General features: G+C 44.2%; 1 protein-coding gene and 1 non-coding gene across 16 annotated transcripts in view; both read right to left on the reverse strand.

Moving 5' to 3' along the window:
• Positions 1 to 14,078, reverse strand: part of Ep400 (E1A binding protein p400) — a 109,215-nt gene that overhangs the window by 28,823 nt on the left and 66,314 nt on the right. For 11 of the 15 annotated variants that reach the window (XM_028857018.2, XM_028857017.2, XM_028857015.2 and 8 more), the window contains 10 exons: positions 13,474 to 13,716; positions 11,710 to 11,874; positions 10,219 to 10,377; positions 9,051 to 9,145; positions 8,386 to 8,657; positions 6,248 to 6,450; positions 5,984 to 6,153; positions 4,257 to 4,453; positions 713 to 824; positions 276 to 419 (listed from right to left, as the gene is read on the reverse strand). In XM_028857018.2, coding sequence (XP_028712851.1) covers positions 276 to 419; positions 713 to 824; positions 4,257 to 4,453; positions 5,984 to 6,153; positions 6,248 to 6,450; positions 8,386 to 8,657; positions 9,051 to 9,145; positions 10,219 to 10,377; positions 11,710 to 11,874; positions 13,474 to 13,716 — 1,760 coding nt within the window. The remainder of the gene's footprint in view (positions 1 to 275; positions 420 to 712; positions 825 to 4,256; positions 4,454 to 5,983; positions 6,154 to 6,247; positions 6,451 to 8,385; positions 8,658 to 9,050; positions 9,146 to 10,218; positions 10,378 to 11,709; positions 11,875 to 13,473; positions 13,717 to 14,078) is intronic. The other 4 variants (XM_028857021.2, XM_028857020.2, XM_028857019.2 and 1 more) reach the window with 2 other exon arrangements.
• Positions 4,677 to 4,810, reverse strand: LOC114682927. Its single transcript, XR_003733102.1, has one exon. It is a non-coding gene; the product is annotated as a small nucleolar RNA SNORA49 (small nucleolar RNA).

Genomic DNA, 14,078 nt, shown 5'->3' on the forward strand with positions numbered 1-14,078 from the left:
TCCTAATGGAAAGAAGACAATGATCGGCATCTTCTCCACTCCCTTGATACTTCTTTACAGTTGAGAGAGAGGAGGAAGGAAGGCAGGAAGGCTGCAGGATCAAGGGAGGGGAGAATCAAATAAGATTAAGGACTGAGAACTCATAAGCCAGGTGAGCGAAACCATACAACCATACTTTGAAAGCACACATAATCAAGACTCAAATAGCACACATAATCAAGACTCAAATAGATCATTGTCAAACAAGTCTTACGGTTGACCATATTTCTCCTCACCTCTATGAAAGGTCTTGCAATCTTGGGTGCAATGGTTTCGCTGACAGATGGTTCCTGAGAAAGCACCACAAATTCTTCAGCTTTCACAGGAAAGCCAGCATCATCCATGGGCGAGTAAACTTCAAACAGCTCCTGGATAGTTCGCTGAACACAAGCAATGAGCACAGTCATTTCCAGGAACAGACATAATCCTGCACCTGACCTGAGCCTTGGGCAGCATAAAAACCCACCATCAAATCATCCCTCATTAGTGAATTCAGATCAAAATAAGATAATTCTGTTCACTGTGGCATTCCTCACTAAGTGAAGGTGGGAGGTGAGACAGGGCCAGGCTGATTTCTAAAGTATCATCCTCCTGCCTCAGCCTCCTGAGTGCTGAACTACAGTCCTGTACTACCATGCCCAGTCACCCAGGATTCTTAACAAATGAAAGCTACCTGAGTTAAGAATGCCATAGAGTAGTCATTTCCCTGAGCAGCTACTTCCCGGATTAAATCTTTAGTTCCATTTTTCAACAATTTCTCTTCAATAGAATTGCCACTGACAAGCCTACAAAAAAAAGGGGGGGGAAATGTACACATATACAGATGACACAACAGTTAAGTTCCCTAGAAACACATGCCAATACCAGGTCCAGGTGTTCAGATGGTAGCCAGAGAAGCAGCAGATGCTTTACATGTTGATCAACATCTATTAAGCCACTGTCTGTCAACCTCTCTCCAATCTCAGCTCTAGTGAGCTCTGGAGTCTGTGTTGCATCCCTCTGCTTGCCAATGTTTCTCTTACCACATTCAACCTAGGCACGTCTCACTCAGTCCTGGACTCATCCCTACTGTCTGTCTTTGACACTTTCTGACCACAACAGGCAGAGTTATTCTCTGACTTGCCTATTAAGAGACTTTTAAGAGAGGTTCCATTTTCACTTAAGTATAAACAGTTTCCATCTGTCTCCTGCAAGCTGCTAGGTCAAGAGAGTGCTGTGGGTGTTGTCCCCACTTAACAGACAATGGAATAGACACCATCTCAAGGTAATGCCCCCAGCAGGCCCCATCATCCAGTCTATTATTTTCTACCTTCACTGCTTTGTTTTAAAATATACTTTTAAAACATTATATATATATATGGGTGTTTTACCTGCATGTATGACTGTGTACCATTTGCATGCCTGGTGTCCGTGAAGGCCAGAGGGTGGCACTGGATTCCCTGAGACTGGGGTTACAGACAGTTGATGAGCTGCTGTATGGGTGCTGGGAATTGAACTTGGGTCCTATGGAAGAGCAGCCATCTCTCCAGTTCTGCTTACTTGTTTTTAGGGTGTTAAATGCTAACAGTCAAGAAAGCTTAAATTAAACCATTTTAACAAAAATTTCCACAGGGCTAAAAAGAACAAATGAGAATTTTCCAAGAGAAAAAAAAATTAAGAAAAAGTGACCAATAGGGGCTGGAGAGATGGTTCAGCAGTTAAAAAACACCGACTGCTCTTCCAGATGATCTGGGTTCAATTTCCAGCATCCATATGGCAGCTCATGCCTGTCTGTAACTCCAGTTTCAGGGTACCCAGCACCCATGGCAAAACACCAATGTACATAAAAATAAAATTATCTTTAAAAAAAAAAAAGGTGACCAATCAAGAAGCCCTGCCGTTTCATCATTAATGCAGGTTCAATATACGCAGTTTGATTATGTACGAGAACGGGGAAAAGCAGCAGATTCTAATCCATGAGGTTACCACTACAACAATTCTTTAAACCTTTAGTTTTATAAACCTTTAGTTTATAAGCATATTAATGCTCTGCATGCACAAAACAAGATGGTGCTTCCTTACAGTCATGTAATAATAGCACATACAACATGAGGTGGGTTGGGTTAAGTTTTATTGAGACAAGATATCACCAGGCTAGCTTCAAAACTCATGATCTTCCTGTCTAAGCCTCCTGAATGCTGGGATTTTAGCATGTGCCACCATGTTCAGTATGGGTAACATTAAAAACAAACAAAAAACCTGACTGACAGAGAGAGAGAACGAGAACACAAGCACACAGACAGACATGTATTTGCCACAACTCATGTGGGGAAGTCAGAGAACAACTTGTTACCACAATTGTTATCACTATTGTCAGTAATAGTGACAATGCTCCTTCTACCCTGTAGGTCCATGAGATTGAGCTCAGGTCATCAGGTGTGGTGACAAATGCTTTAATCAACTGAGCTGTCACATGGGCCCCATGAGTGACTTTTTAACAGATATATTTTACAGTGTGGTCCTCAAAGCAAAATAAGCGGCCATCCATCAGATCAGCTGTGCCTACTTGCAAGAGATCACCATGAATGGACTTATCATCGACTACTGTTCTCTCAGAAAGATGAACTGGGAGAGGGTCAGGAACTCTTATCTCTGTATGTGATTCTGCACTAACTGCATGTGGAGGGGCCAGAGAATATAGGCCCAGGGAAGATGGAACGCTATGCAGGGGTTGTCATCCATTCTAGGGTGCAGCTGGTGCTTTGAGGTTACCCACATTCCTGTAAGGAACCGCTCGCTCACAATCTGTAAGCCCAATAAACTCTTGTAATGTTTCCCAAGTTAGGCTTTAGTGGCATCAAACTTTGGCTTGTCTTTGGGGCCTTCCTAATAAGGAGGCAGATGGGAAGGAATTCTTGCAATACATGTTTTTATCATTGTTTGCCTTTCCAACCCTTTCCTCTAGGAAGTCAATGCAAAGGCTATTAGCAAAATGCTACTAGCCTGGGTGTTACCCGACAGGTCTTTGATGTATACAGCATGAAGCAAATCCTGTCTGTCCTGACATGCTAACCTAAACTTGCTCCCTTTGCTAAGAAGCATGAAGAAGGTCCCTATGAACATGCTTTCCTTCCGTCTGTAGCAGATGTATGGCTGCACCCTAATGGGTGCTCCCCATTCCTGCAATGAACAACCTTACACTGTGGGGCAGATGCCTTGATGTGGTTATGACAGGATAAAGGACATGACACTTTAATTTCAATGAGTCTTCTCATGTTGCTTTCAGAAGAGCTGAGGCAATCCCTGTGCCCCATAGACATGGCAGCTTCCATTACTAGACTCAGTTTCTCTTTGATATGCTGCCTGTCTGTAGTCCTAAAGAGACATTTCATGTTTAACCTGAAATCATGCTACCCAACAGTGAGCTGGATCTTTTTCAGGCTGTGACACTTAGAAGTAACTATTCATACATATTCCTAGGCTCTCTCTATCCCCACTTTTAAATAAGAGCACCTTATTTTTCAACTTATAAGACTGATTTGACCTTTGCCTTAAGAACTGTAAGTCACTCCCTCCAATCTTATCATTTATCTGTTTAATTTGTTTCATATTTTTCTTCAACACTCAACATGGAGCCCATTCATCTTTTGCCTGTCTAGACTATGTGGTGTTCCTAAGCAGGAAACAGTGACCCAGCCCCTTTCTCTCACTTAGACCAGCGAAGGGTCCAGCACACTCACACACAGACTAGCACTATATTAGAATAATAAATAACAACCAGAAATTTTAAAGTGGGCCATGGGGCCTTCTGTCTTCCCAATTAGTTGGGAATGGCCAGTTAAAATTTATATGCTTGAAGATAATGAGACATATCTCAAGTCTTTCAACAGGTACTTTGTATTTTATAATTCTTAAAACAACACAAATATAAACTGTGCTCTCCAGTTATTCTAAAAGAGATGCAACATGTGAACATTGAACACCAGCAAGCCAACAACCAGACTTAAGCCATACAACTGATTACAAATCCAAGCAAATGCCAAGTTCAAAGACCAGACAGAACGGCAGTACTAGAAACATGTCTAAAAGGAAAGTAAACCTCACAGTTCTATATGAACTTGTAAAATTCAACTGCAGCATAGTCATCTGGCTCTACCACTTAAAATGAATTCCTGCACCCACACCTTCTACAAAGTTCATTATTGGCAGTTCTATGAGTTGGCCAGGATTGTCATCACCTGTATATGTGGATGTCCTTGCACCTCCCAATTCTATCACACCACTCCTGGGCCTTGGCATCCATAACTGGATTTAGGTCATTGTCATAAAACACCACGGTGTCAGCCTCAACAAGGTTTATGCCAGTGGCACGGCTATGGGTAGAGAGAAGGGCACAGAAAATCCGCCTGTCTCTGTTGAAACTCCTCATCAGCTCCTGAGAGGAAACAAAGTGCTCAGGTTAACATGTCTGGAGAACACTGGGAGACCTCTGACACTTCCCATGATCTGTTCTGTAACAGTCTGATTTGTCTCATGTATAACATCTTACCCTGGCTCTCCTGCATGTATGCTCTTCCTTCTATCCATAAGCATCTGTGTGTCAGGTTTAGACAATACAGGCATCATGTGCATAAAATGTCATGCCCTATCTGGCACTTGCTGTCAGCCCAATCTGTAGGCCCCCACAAGAAAGCAGAGTCTTGCTAGGGAGGGAGCTGTGCTTTCTCCTCTATCCTCAGGCAATGCCAGGGCACTCTACAGGCAAGAAGCCCCTGGAGTAAGGCTGAGGAAGTAGAAAAAGATCTCTCTCACCACTTGGGACAATGAATTGTAATGAAAATGTGAGTACTTCTCTTCTGCAAATTATTTTCATGCCAAAACAGAACTAAAAGTTGACCAATCCTCTCCCTTCAAATAACAGCCCAATTTTCTTTTCTTTTTTAAAGATTTATTTATTATGTACCCAGTGTTCTGCCTGCACATATACCTGCAGGCCAGAAGAGGGTACCAGATCTTATTACAGATGGTTGTGAGCCACATGTGGTTGCTGAGAACAGAACTTAGGACCTCTGAAAGAGCAGCTAGTACTCTTAACCTCTGAGCCATCTGTCCAGCCCACAACCCAATTTTTTACACTATTACCAACAAAATAGGCTCTTTTCTATTTGCAGCCATGCTGTGTAGGAACCTCATATTTGCTATGGAACATAAAAAGTGCAACTCGAGCCTTGTCCAGCACCCTATCTTTGTTGCATCAGGACCCCTTGTACTATATACTCAGGCTTATGTTGAGATACTTCTGGTAAGGACCTCTGAGTCTGTTCTATGGAGCTGTGAAGACAGTTTGTGGTTCACTGCCAAGGCACAGGCCTTCTTTTTGTACTTTCTTCTGCTGTTGAATAGTCACTCTGTTACTGATCACAGCTTATCTTGTGCATTTCTACAGTGAACAATTTTATATACCAATCATGCAGTGAGGCATGATTGCTACTGTGTGGAAGTCCTAGATAGGGAACACTAGATCAAGTGTCTATCCATCTCTGAGGCTGACAATCGTGCTGTTTTCTGTAAAGTTATGCTAAAGAGGCTCCTACCAGCAATGTCTATTAACCAAATCCTAAAAAGTAGCAAATATGGCAAGCAAAACATGGATATACTTTTCCATTTATATTTCTTTGTAAGTTAGTCTAAAAAGCACTCACATCTTTGGTACAGAGCCCCCTAAAGTATGTTAGTACTAACCCAATGTGAATATAGATTATCCCTATTTATTTGTTCTGAGACATGCTTGTTTGAGGGGAGAGGGGAGAAAACATCAAGAAAAGAGTCAGTTTGGAGCTTAGGTGTGCTCTAAATGCTAGAAGGGGTATGGGACACTGACCTCACAGTTGTAAGAAATGAAGCCTGAATCCCATGATTCAGGATCACACCAGGAAATTACCATGACAGGAAGATTATTTCTTACCTGCCGTTGTTCACTGTTGGCATTTTCATCAATCCGTACATAGGTGAGATAATGGAAGTTCAAGAACATCTCTAAAATGTCCAGCATAAGAACCATCTGAGATAAAATCAACACTCGTCGTCCTTCAGATTTCAGTTTCTGTAGCAGGATTGCTAAAGCTTCTAACTTCCCTAAAAAAAAGAAAAAGAAAGGAAGAGCAAGAGATTTGTATTCCAGAAGAAGTGTATCACACTTCATAACCCGTGCCAACAGGGTCTGTCATACCTGAGTCGAACTGTACCAGTCTCAGCTCCGGGAACTGCAGTGAGCGAAGTGATGTCAGCTGCTGCAGCTGCCGGTGGTAGGGGCGGGTGTGCTCCCTCAGGCACTGTCTCAGAGCTCGCAACCTGCTGCTGTACAGGGAGGGCGGCCTCGCCACCCACAGGGAGGGTGGCATCGCCACTACTGGAGGAATCACACAGGCCACCCTGAGGAGCAGAAATCATGTGTGGTCATTATGTGGCACCTTGGAGCCTCTGGCAGCACTGAGGCTTCTAAGCAAGGACAGAACCCTCTGGCAGTGTGTATTGCCAGACAAGCAGCCTGAGCTCCTGATTCTATCACTGCAAGGTAGCATGATCTTTCACAGATAAGGGACACCACCCCAAGACAACCTCCATCAGGACAGATCTAAATGATCAGCACAGGGCATTCTCCAGACCATAGCCATTGGCTCAGATATTCTTGCTGGGGATCTTGTGACAGAAGTAAACTGTCTCTGGATGCAAACCTTCTAAATGCTGCAGGTGACATATAACTGAGAGGGGCCAGACCCAGAACACCCTTGCAGGCACACAGAACAGCAAGGCCATTGCCAACTTGACACTACCTGCTAACCTCCAGTCATCTATACCAGAAAGCCTTTCCCTGGGCATTAGCTGAAGCTCAGTTTTAAATTTTATTTATTTACTTACTTTTAATTTTTTTTTTAAACTTTATTTAGATGGAGTAAAATAACAGCTCCAAGCCAGCCAGTTACTAGGTAACTCTGGATGGCCTAGAGCTCACAGAGAGCCATCTGCCTGCCTCAGTCTCCCAAGTGCTGGGATTAAAGGTGTGCATTAATGATAATGCTATTAATGCCTAGCTATTTTTATTTTTAGTTATGTTTATGCATGTGTGTCTATGTAGCCCTATGTTCCACATGCATGCAGTGCCTACAGAGGCCAGAAGAAGATGCCGGATGCCCTGGAGCTTGAGGCACTTGCAAACTCCTTAACACGGGGTCTAGGAACCAAACCGGGGTCCTCTGCAAAAGTAACATGGGCTCTTAACTACTTAGTTGTCTCTCCAGCCCCTGAAGCTGGATCTTGGTGTGCTCCCAAGGACATCTCCGCTGAAGTGGCCCTCTGTGATGAATAAAGATGACTAGTATTTCAAAGACAAGCAAGGGCATGAGAACAAATGGCTGCAGATCTACCACACAGCCTGGGAAGACCTGGCACAGGTGGTCAGCCTAGGAAGGACTCCCTGCCCTTTCTTCACTGATTCACTGACCTGAGACCTGGAGGGCAGGCTCTCAACACTGAGCTTAGGCACTGAATCATCAGGGCCTTCTTTTGGACAGGGATTAACAACGTAGTTCAGCCAGACAAAGAAAATGACCCTGAAGCTGAGCCTGGGGAGCAGGGCCAGGGTACATAGAGACCTGTGTAGAGGGTCAGAAGTCTGAACAGCAGCAGACATATCAAGGCCTAGCAGCAACAGTGTGGCTGGCTGTAGCACCTAGCCCATTGGGTCTGCTCTACTAACTTGTTCTGAATTCTACTCTTCAATGTCCCCAAGTAGCATATGGCTAGTTTTGTGGGTCAGTTTTCTAAAAGAGCCAGCTAATAACCCAATAACCAGGCCCTCTGGTCCCAAAGATAGAGACCCCAAACCACTTCAAACCCCCAAGCAACTCAAAAGGACAACCTGGGGGAAAGCAACTGGAAATAAGAACATTTAAAGAAAGGGCTGGGCAGTGGTGGCACATTCCTTTAATCCCAGCACTCGGGAGGCAGAGTCAGGCAGATCTCTGTGAGTTCGAAGCCAGCCTGGTCTCCAAAATGAGTTCCAGGAAAGGCGCAAAGCTACACAGAGAAACCCTGTCTTGAAAAAATAAAAAAATTTTTAAAAAAGTCCAAAGAACGAAGAACTATAGGATGTGGTGATTCATACATACCAGCACTTGAGAGGAGGAGGCAGGAGCATCAGGAAGAGTTCAAGGAAAGCCTTGGCTAGCTAGCTACATGGAACTGGAAGCCAGCTTGTGCTTCCAATGAAGAACCAAAATTAAAAGAAAAAAAAAAAATCTGGTATACAGCAGAGTAAAGGAAGAAAAAATAAAGGATAAAAATATTTACCTGCATACACTAACTCACCTGTCAAGAACATCTTGAAGAGATTCTTGTAGTTGACTCACTGTCACAATAAGATCACCTTTACTTTTTGAGGGTGACATGTAACAGTTTGCTGCTCTGGCACCCTTCCCAAGGTTGCTATCCAAAGACCAGCACAATGGCCTCTTCCTTCTGCCAGGGAGGGAACAAATCCTCAGCAAGTCTCTGCCATACACTGGCGCTTGGGAACAGCGCCGGTCATTGACAAAATGCATCTGATCCAACCGTTCCTTCAAAAGTCTGCTTTTTTCCTCCTTGATCAAAAACATCAGAAAAACATAACATTTAAAAAAAAAAAAAAAGGTTATCTGAGAAACAATCTGACAAAATCATCTCACTAAACACTTTGGGAACTGTTATGCACACATTCATTTCAACATTCATGGCCTACTTCTATGAAACTACTAGCAGGAAAAATGAAGGGGCAGAGGAAAAGATAAGACAAAAGGAATAAAGATGTCTGCAGTCAGAGGCCCAGGTCAATGAGGGTTAAATCAAGGCTCTAATTCAAGGAGCATGTGCATCTCTGAAATTCATAAACTGAAAAAGACCCACAGGAGCCTTGGCTGCCACAGAAGAGCTCCCGAAAGCTGCCTGCCTCAGCACCGCACCATTTGCCGTTGTGTGCCCCTGCATCTAAGCCTTACCTGGGTGGGCCCTGCAGCAGGAGAAGCTGGTTTGGAAGCCAGCCCAGGTTCTCCAACAGCCATGGTGCTCACTGCTACTCGACCCGGAACACCAACTACAAATGTAAAAGCAAACAGCTGAAGGGGATGAGGGTGTAGTTTAATGGCAGAGCACTTGCCCGGAATGTTTGAGCAGTTCATCCCTAACACCTGTGTGCTCCCTGCCCCCAAAAGGAAAGTCAATCTGCTTTCCATTCCCAATGGTGGATTGCCTGACTAAGGGATAGCAGTTAGCTTCTGAAATTCCAAGAAGATGAAAGGACCTGGCTCTAAAAGTCTAGTGCATCAAAGCTATGTCCAGAACTGGAGTGAGGAATATTCTGAAACACATCACATACCTGTCCCTGACCAAGCCAGCCTCATCTCCTCCTTTGTTCTACACTGGTGAAACACCACAGGTCATCAGCATATAGTCAGGAATGGCTCCCTGCTTGCCCGTGATTCAAACCCACCCACCAGTTCTAATATACTGAGCACATCCAGGCAAGGGTTGGGACTTAGAGAAGCTGGCAGAGAAAAGGACAGAAGCTGGGAGCCCAGCAGCATTTGGGCATGGGCCAGCTAGAGCAGTATGCAAATCCTGCACCAAGTGACTCTATCTTAGGGAGCTCTAGGCATAGTTACTAAATATTTTGTGGTTCCTAAAGTTTCGTTCTTTAAAAAAAAATTGCTTATATTAAATATATATTATTATATATATATATATATTATATATAACTTTATTTATGTCTGCATGTGTGTCTAGTGCCTGCAGAGGTCAGAAGAGGGTGACAGATCCCCTGGGACTAGAGTCATAGATGTCTGTGAGCTACCATGTGGGTGCAAGGAAACAAACCCAAGTCCTCTGCAAAGCAACAACTACTCTTAACCAATAAGCCAATCCTCTGAACCCCAGAGTTTTTTATTAGAATAGGACAATGGGGTTTGGTCATATTCCACTAGTATATTTGGGAGGAAAAGAAATAAACCAAGCTGATGCCATGACACATATGGAAACCAGACTATCACAAATAAGGCTTTGACATGCAAGAAGGCCCATGGCCTGAGGTGCACGACCCCTCCCAGTCACTCCAAAGAAAAGTCAGGAAGAAGTTCTCACCAAGCCCTCCTCCTGTTCAGAACACCCTACCTTGTGGGGTCAAGGGTGCGGGGCTAGGGCCACTGGTTGGGGGCTTGCTTCCCAGGGCACCATGCACAGCGCCTGCCTGAGACACGGTCTGCATCACCACGGGGCCAGGGGCTCGAAGGTAGGGCTGCCCAGGGGCAGACACGATCTGGAGTACACTACCTGCAATCACACGTCCACCAGGAGCATCAGTAACAGGTGTGTGCACAGTATAGTTACATGCTAGCCACTTCCAAATGGTACAGTAACAAATGAGTCAGTATACTGCACACACACAGTCACATTTACACGAGCAAATATATCCACAGCTCAGTAACTCTGATGAAGGAGGGAGTATTTTGAAAATCTCAGACGGAGACAGAAAACCATCTGAGGAGAGTTTGCTTTACAACACATCAAGAAAAGACCACTAATCCTGCACATATCCAGGTACATATCCACTGAGGACCACAGTTGTCCTAAGGCTGTGAAGGTCACAGAAACACTCCCAGACCCATGCAGCCATTGCCAAAGGGATGAAAAACTACAGAAAGAGCTAGGCTTTAGCCCAGGTGCTCGTGATGATTCTTTAAGAGTCTGTCACTTTTCGATTATGTGTGCCCGAACCTTCTTACCGAATGTGTGACAAGTAAACAAATAACCACCAATTACGTTCATGGATGGCCCTGAGTCTAAGATCCCAAGCCTTGTGGAGATAGGCATTAAAGTGTCATGAGAAGCAGTCATCCAGCCAGAATCCAGGGGAGAGTCTCTTGGAGCGGCTGCTGGGGTGAGGTGCAGGGAAGCTAGTGCTGCCATAGATACCTGTGAGACCCTAACCTGAAGGTAAGCAGCCGATGATCACCTGGTGCTGGCGTGTAGCTGAAGAAACTGCAATGGTTGCCACATCATACCACTGAAGATTAATTTTAAGGAACTACTTAAATTTTACTACCTCCATTTCTTTGAAAGCAATAACTATATATTCTTAACCAAAGGTATGAGATGTTTGGATCCTGGAGTTAAAATTAAAACTTTAATCTGGCACAAATCTTGAGGTCACAGCTACGAGGCTGAGGTAGTAGGATCTCTTGATCTCAGAAGTCACAGGTCAGCCTGGCAACATAGTAAGAACCCAACTGAGAGGTAGACAGATGGGTAGAGCATTTCCTCTACATAAATTGCCAGTCTTTCGGTACATTCATATTAGAAAGCAACAAATATTTCTACTATGACTTACAAAAGAGGAAGCTCTTTCAAAGAGCAGATGGTACTGATAAAAAAAAAAAAAAAACAAGTATCACTTATTTAGGGCACTCACTGCCAAGGTGACTCATGAATGTCATCTCATCATTCCTCAACCCCTGATGTGAGACTTGTTAACATGACTCGTGGATGAAGAATCTGAATCTCAGTGACCAAGTTACCCTGCCACCCAGAAGGTTCTCAAGTGCAATACTAACAGTGGCATACCTCTGTCCTTGTCAACTTTAGTATCAGCTGGTTGTCTCTTACCTTGGAGCTGCAGGGGCTGGCCTGCTGTTAGCTGTCGCAGCTGGCTATGTGACAAAGTGAATTTGTTCCCCTGGAACTGCAGGGTCACAGGTGTCTCTGGCTGGGCCACACGGCTCTGTGGCCCCGCAATGGATGCCAGCTGAGCTATTTTCACTACTTCCCCACCTGTTAAAACACAGAAGAAAAGCTAAGCTAACATCACTTGGAACGAAGTTACTGACCATTATACAACAATCACTTATTATAAATAATGACTGCCTATAATATGCTAGTGTCTTCAAAACACTACTTAGGTATTGCTTTCTATCATTTTAAAAAGTTATTTTAAGACAAAATAAAAAATACTATTAAACATCAGACTTTAATGGTTAATCTATTTAATCACAAATGGCAGGGACTTTCAGTATCAACTCATCAAACTATTAAGGAATATTTTTACTTTTCTCTATAAATAATAAAAGAAAAAAAAGCAAATATCAAAAATATCAGAAATCTACTTGCATTAGATTGGAAACTCTTCAGAGGACTTACAAAATTTTAAAAATTATGTGTCCAGCAAATAAGATCATATTGACATAAAACAACAAACTTTAATTGCACATGCTTTAAAGTCTAAGAAAGCTTAATTAAGTAAGTCAGATACTAATTCAAATGAGCTCATAGGACTTGGTATTTCATAGAAAATGATCAGAAGCTTAAGGGCTTTTTACTCAACGGGTGCTATCCAAGTTCAAATGCTCCTCTCTCCCAAGAAAAACCATGCCAGGGTTAGTAAAGGTACCATAAGGAAAACAGTTAGTAAAAGACTAGTAAACTACCTGAAGATGTCTTGCACACAGAATAACTGTGCACAAGGAAGGGGAAATGAAAACCAGAGATAGATGCACACACAGACACTTAGATCTCCCACCGGACCTCCTAGATGGGTAAAGTCAGTTGATCACTCACTGCACACACTACTGCATATAAGTTCTCCCATACTGATAGAACCCTCGTCACCTACAGAAACATGAGGTACACGCAGCTTTCTCCGCTCATGTAACTGCCTAGGACAACCACTCCCCAATGCTGGCACAGGAGAGATTCTCAGTCTCCCCTGATGCTTTTCCCTCCCTTCCCAGTTTTTCCAAACAGGCTTCAATGTGACTCTGCTACATTGTAAATAAGAAACATTTTATGATCTGTAATACTTTAAGTTAGCATAATTTCAGTAGTACACTGGATAATGGTCTGTAGAAGATCTGGAAACCTGCTAATACCATTGTTGGCAGTATAAAATTCTGAGTTAGGAAAAAATTAGTAATAATTAGCTGTTGTCACTGAATTATTGAGAAATGTCTCTGGTGAGCAAGTATTCGTGCCAAGTTTAAACTTGGAAATATGTGAGAAACCAAAAAGAACTAATAGTATCTAGAAACCTAATGCTAGTTCATGTAGTCTCACCACTTGCCCCCCAGAGTGGACCCCCGGCACTGCTGGAACAGAACTATGGCTAAGGCTAAGTGAAGGTGCTAGCCCTGAACACCAGTGCGGCACAGGAGAAAAGCAGAGCTGGTTAAATGGGGAGGAGGAGAAAGAACAGAACAGAGCAGGGCCCTGGACAATGACCTCTGGCAAGGCCCCACCATGACAGGCATCACACTCCAGGCCTGGACTGAGGGACAGACAGAGGCAGTAGACAGCAAAGGCTCTTCAGATATCCCGTGTTCCTGACACACTGCTCCAAGGCAGTGAGAGCAGACCCTGGACAGTAAGGCCACTTACTGGGCAAGCGGGCCTGGGCCTGCGAGGTAAGCACCAGCCGCTGGGGCGGTGCGCTCTGCCCGGCCACCATCGAGGGGGTCTGGGGCAGGGGCAGGGGTGGGCCTGGGGTGGAGGCCTGGACAGCGGTCTGAGCCCGCAGTTTCGAAGGATGGGCTGGGCCTGCTGCTGTGCTGGAGGTCGAGGTGGGTTGGTGTCGAGGCGCACCGACGGAAGCCTGAGAGTTCTGAAACGGGGCTGCTGCTGCTGCAATCAATAAGGTTGTTTTGTGCAAAGCTGTTAGAGGTTCTTCATAACACGCAGTATTTACAACCGAATGTTAAAAAAATCACATAAACATTATTTCACAGTCTCTCTAATGAGAAGCCCACTCTTAAGACACAAACATGGAGAGGCTGATACAGTCCTTAGGTTCAGAGAAACTTAAGGCTCTGCCTGTTGCACATCAGCAAGGCTACCTGAAAGGTCACAGAACACACAGGGCAAACATCCTGGACTAGAAACAGGGCTGTGAGAACTCTGTAAACACGCAGAGCACCTCCTCTCAGCAGTCAGAGTCCTTTGCACCGCTGTCTTCAGAGGAGGCTCCAAGCCACTTCTGTGCCTCT

The sequence above is a fragment of the Peromyscus leucopus genome, chromosome 23 (genome assembly GCF_004664715.2).
Source record: "Peromyscus leucopus breed LL Stock chromosome 23, UCI_PerLeu_2.1, whole genome shotgun sequence".
NCBI lineage: Eukaryota > Metazoa > Chordata > Mammalia > Rodentia > Cricetidae > Peromyscus > Peromyscus leucopus.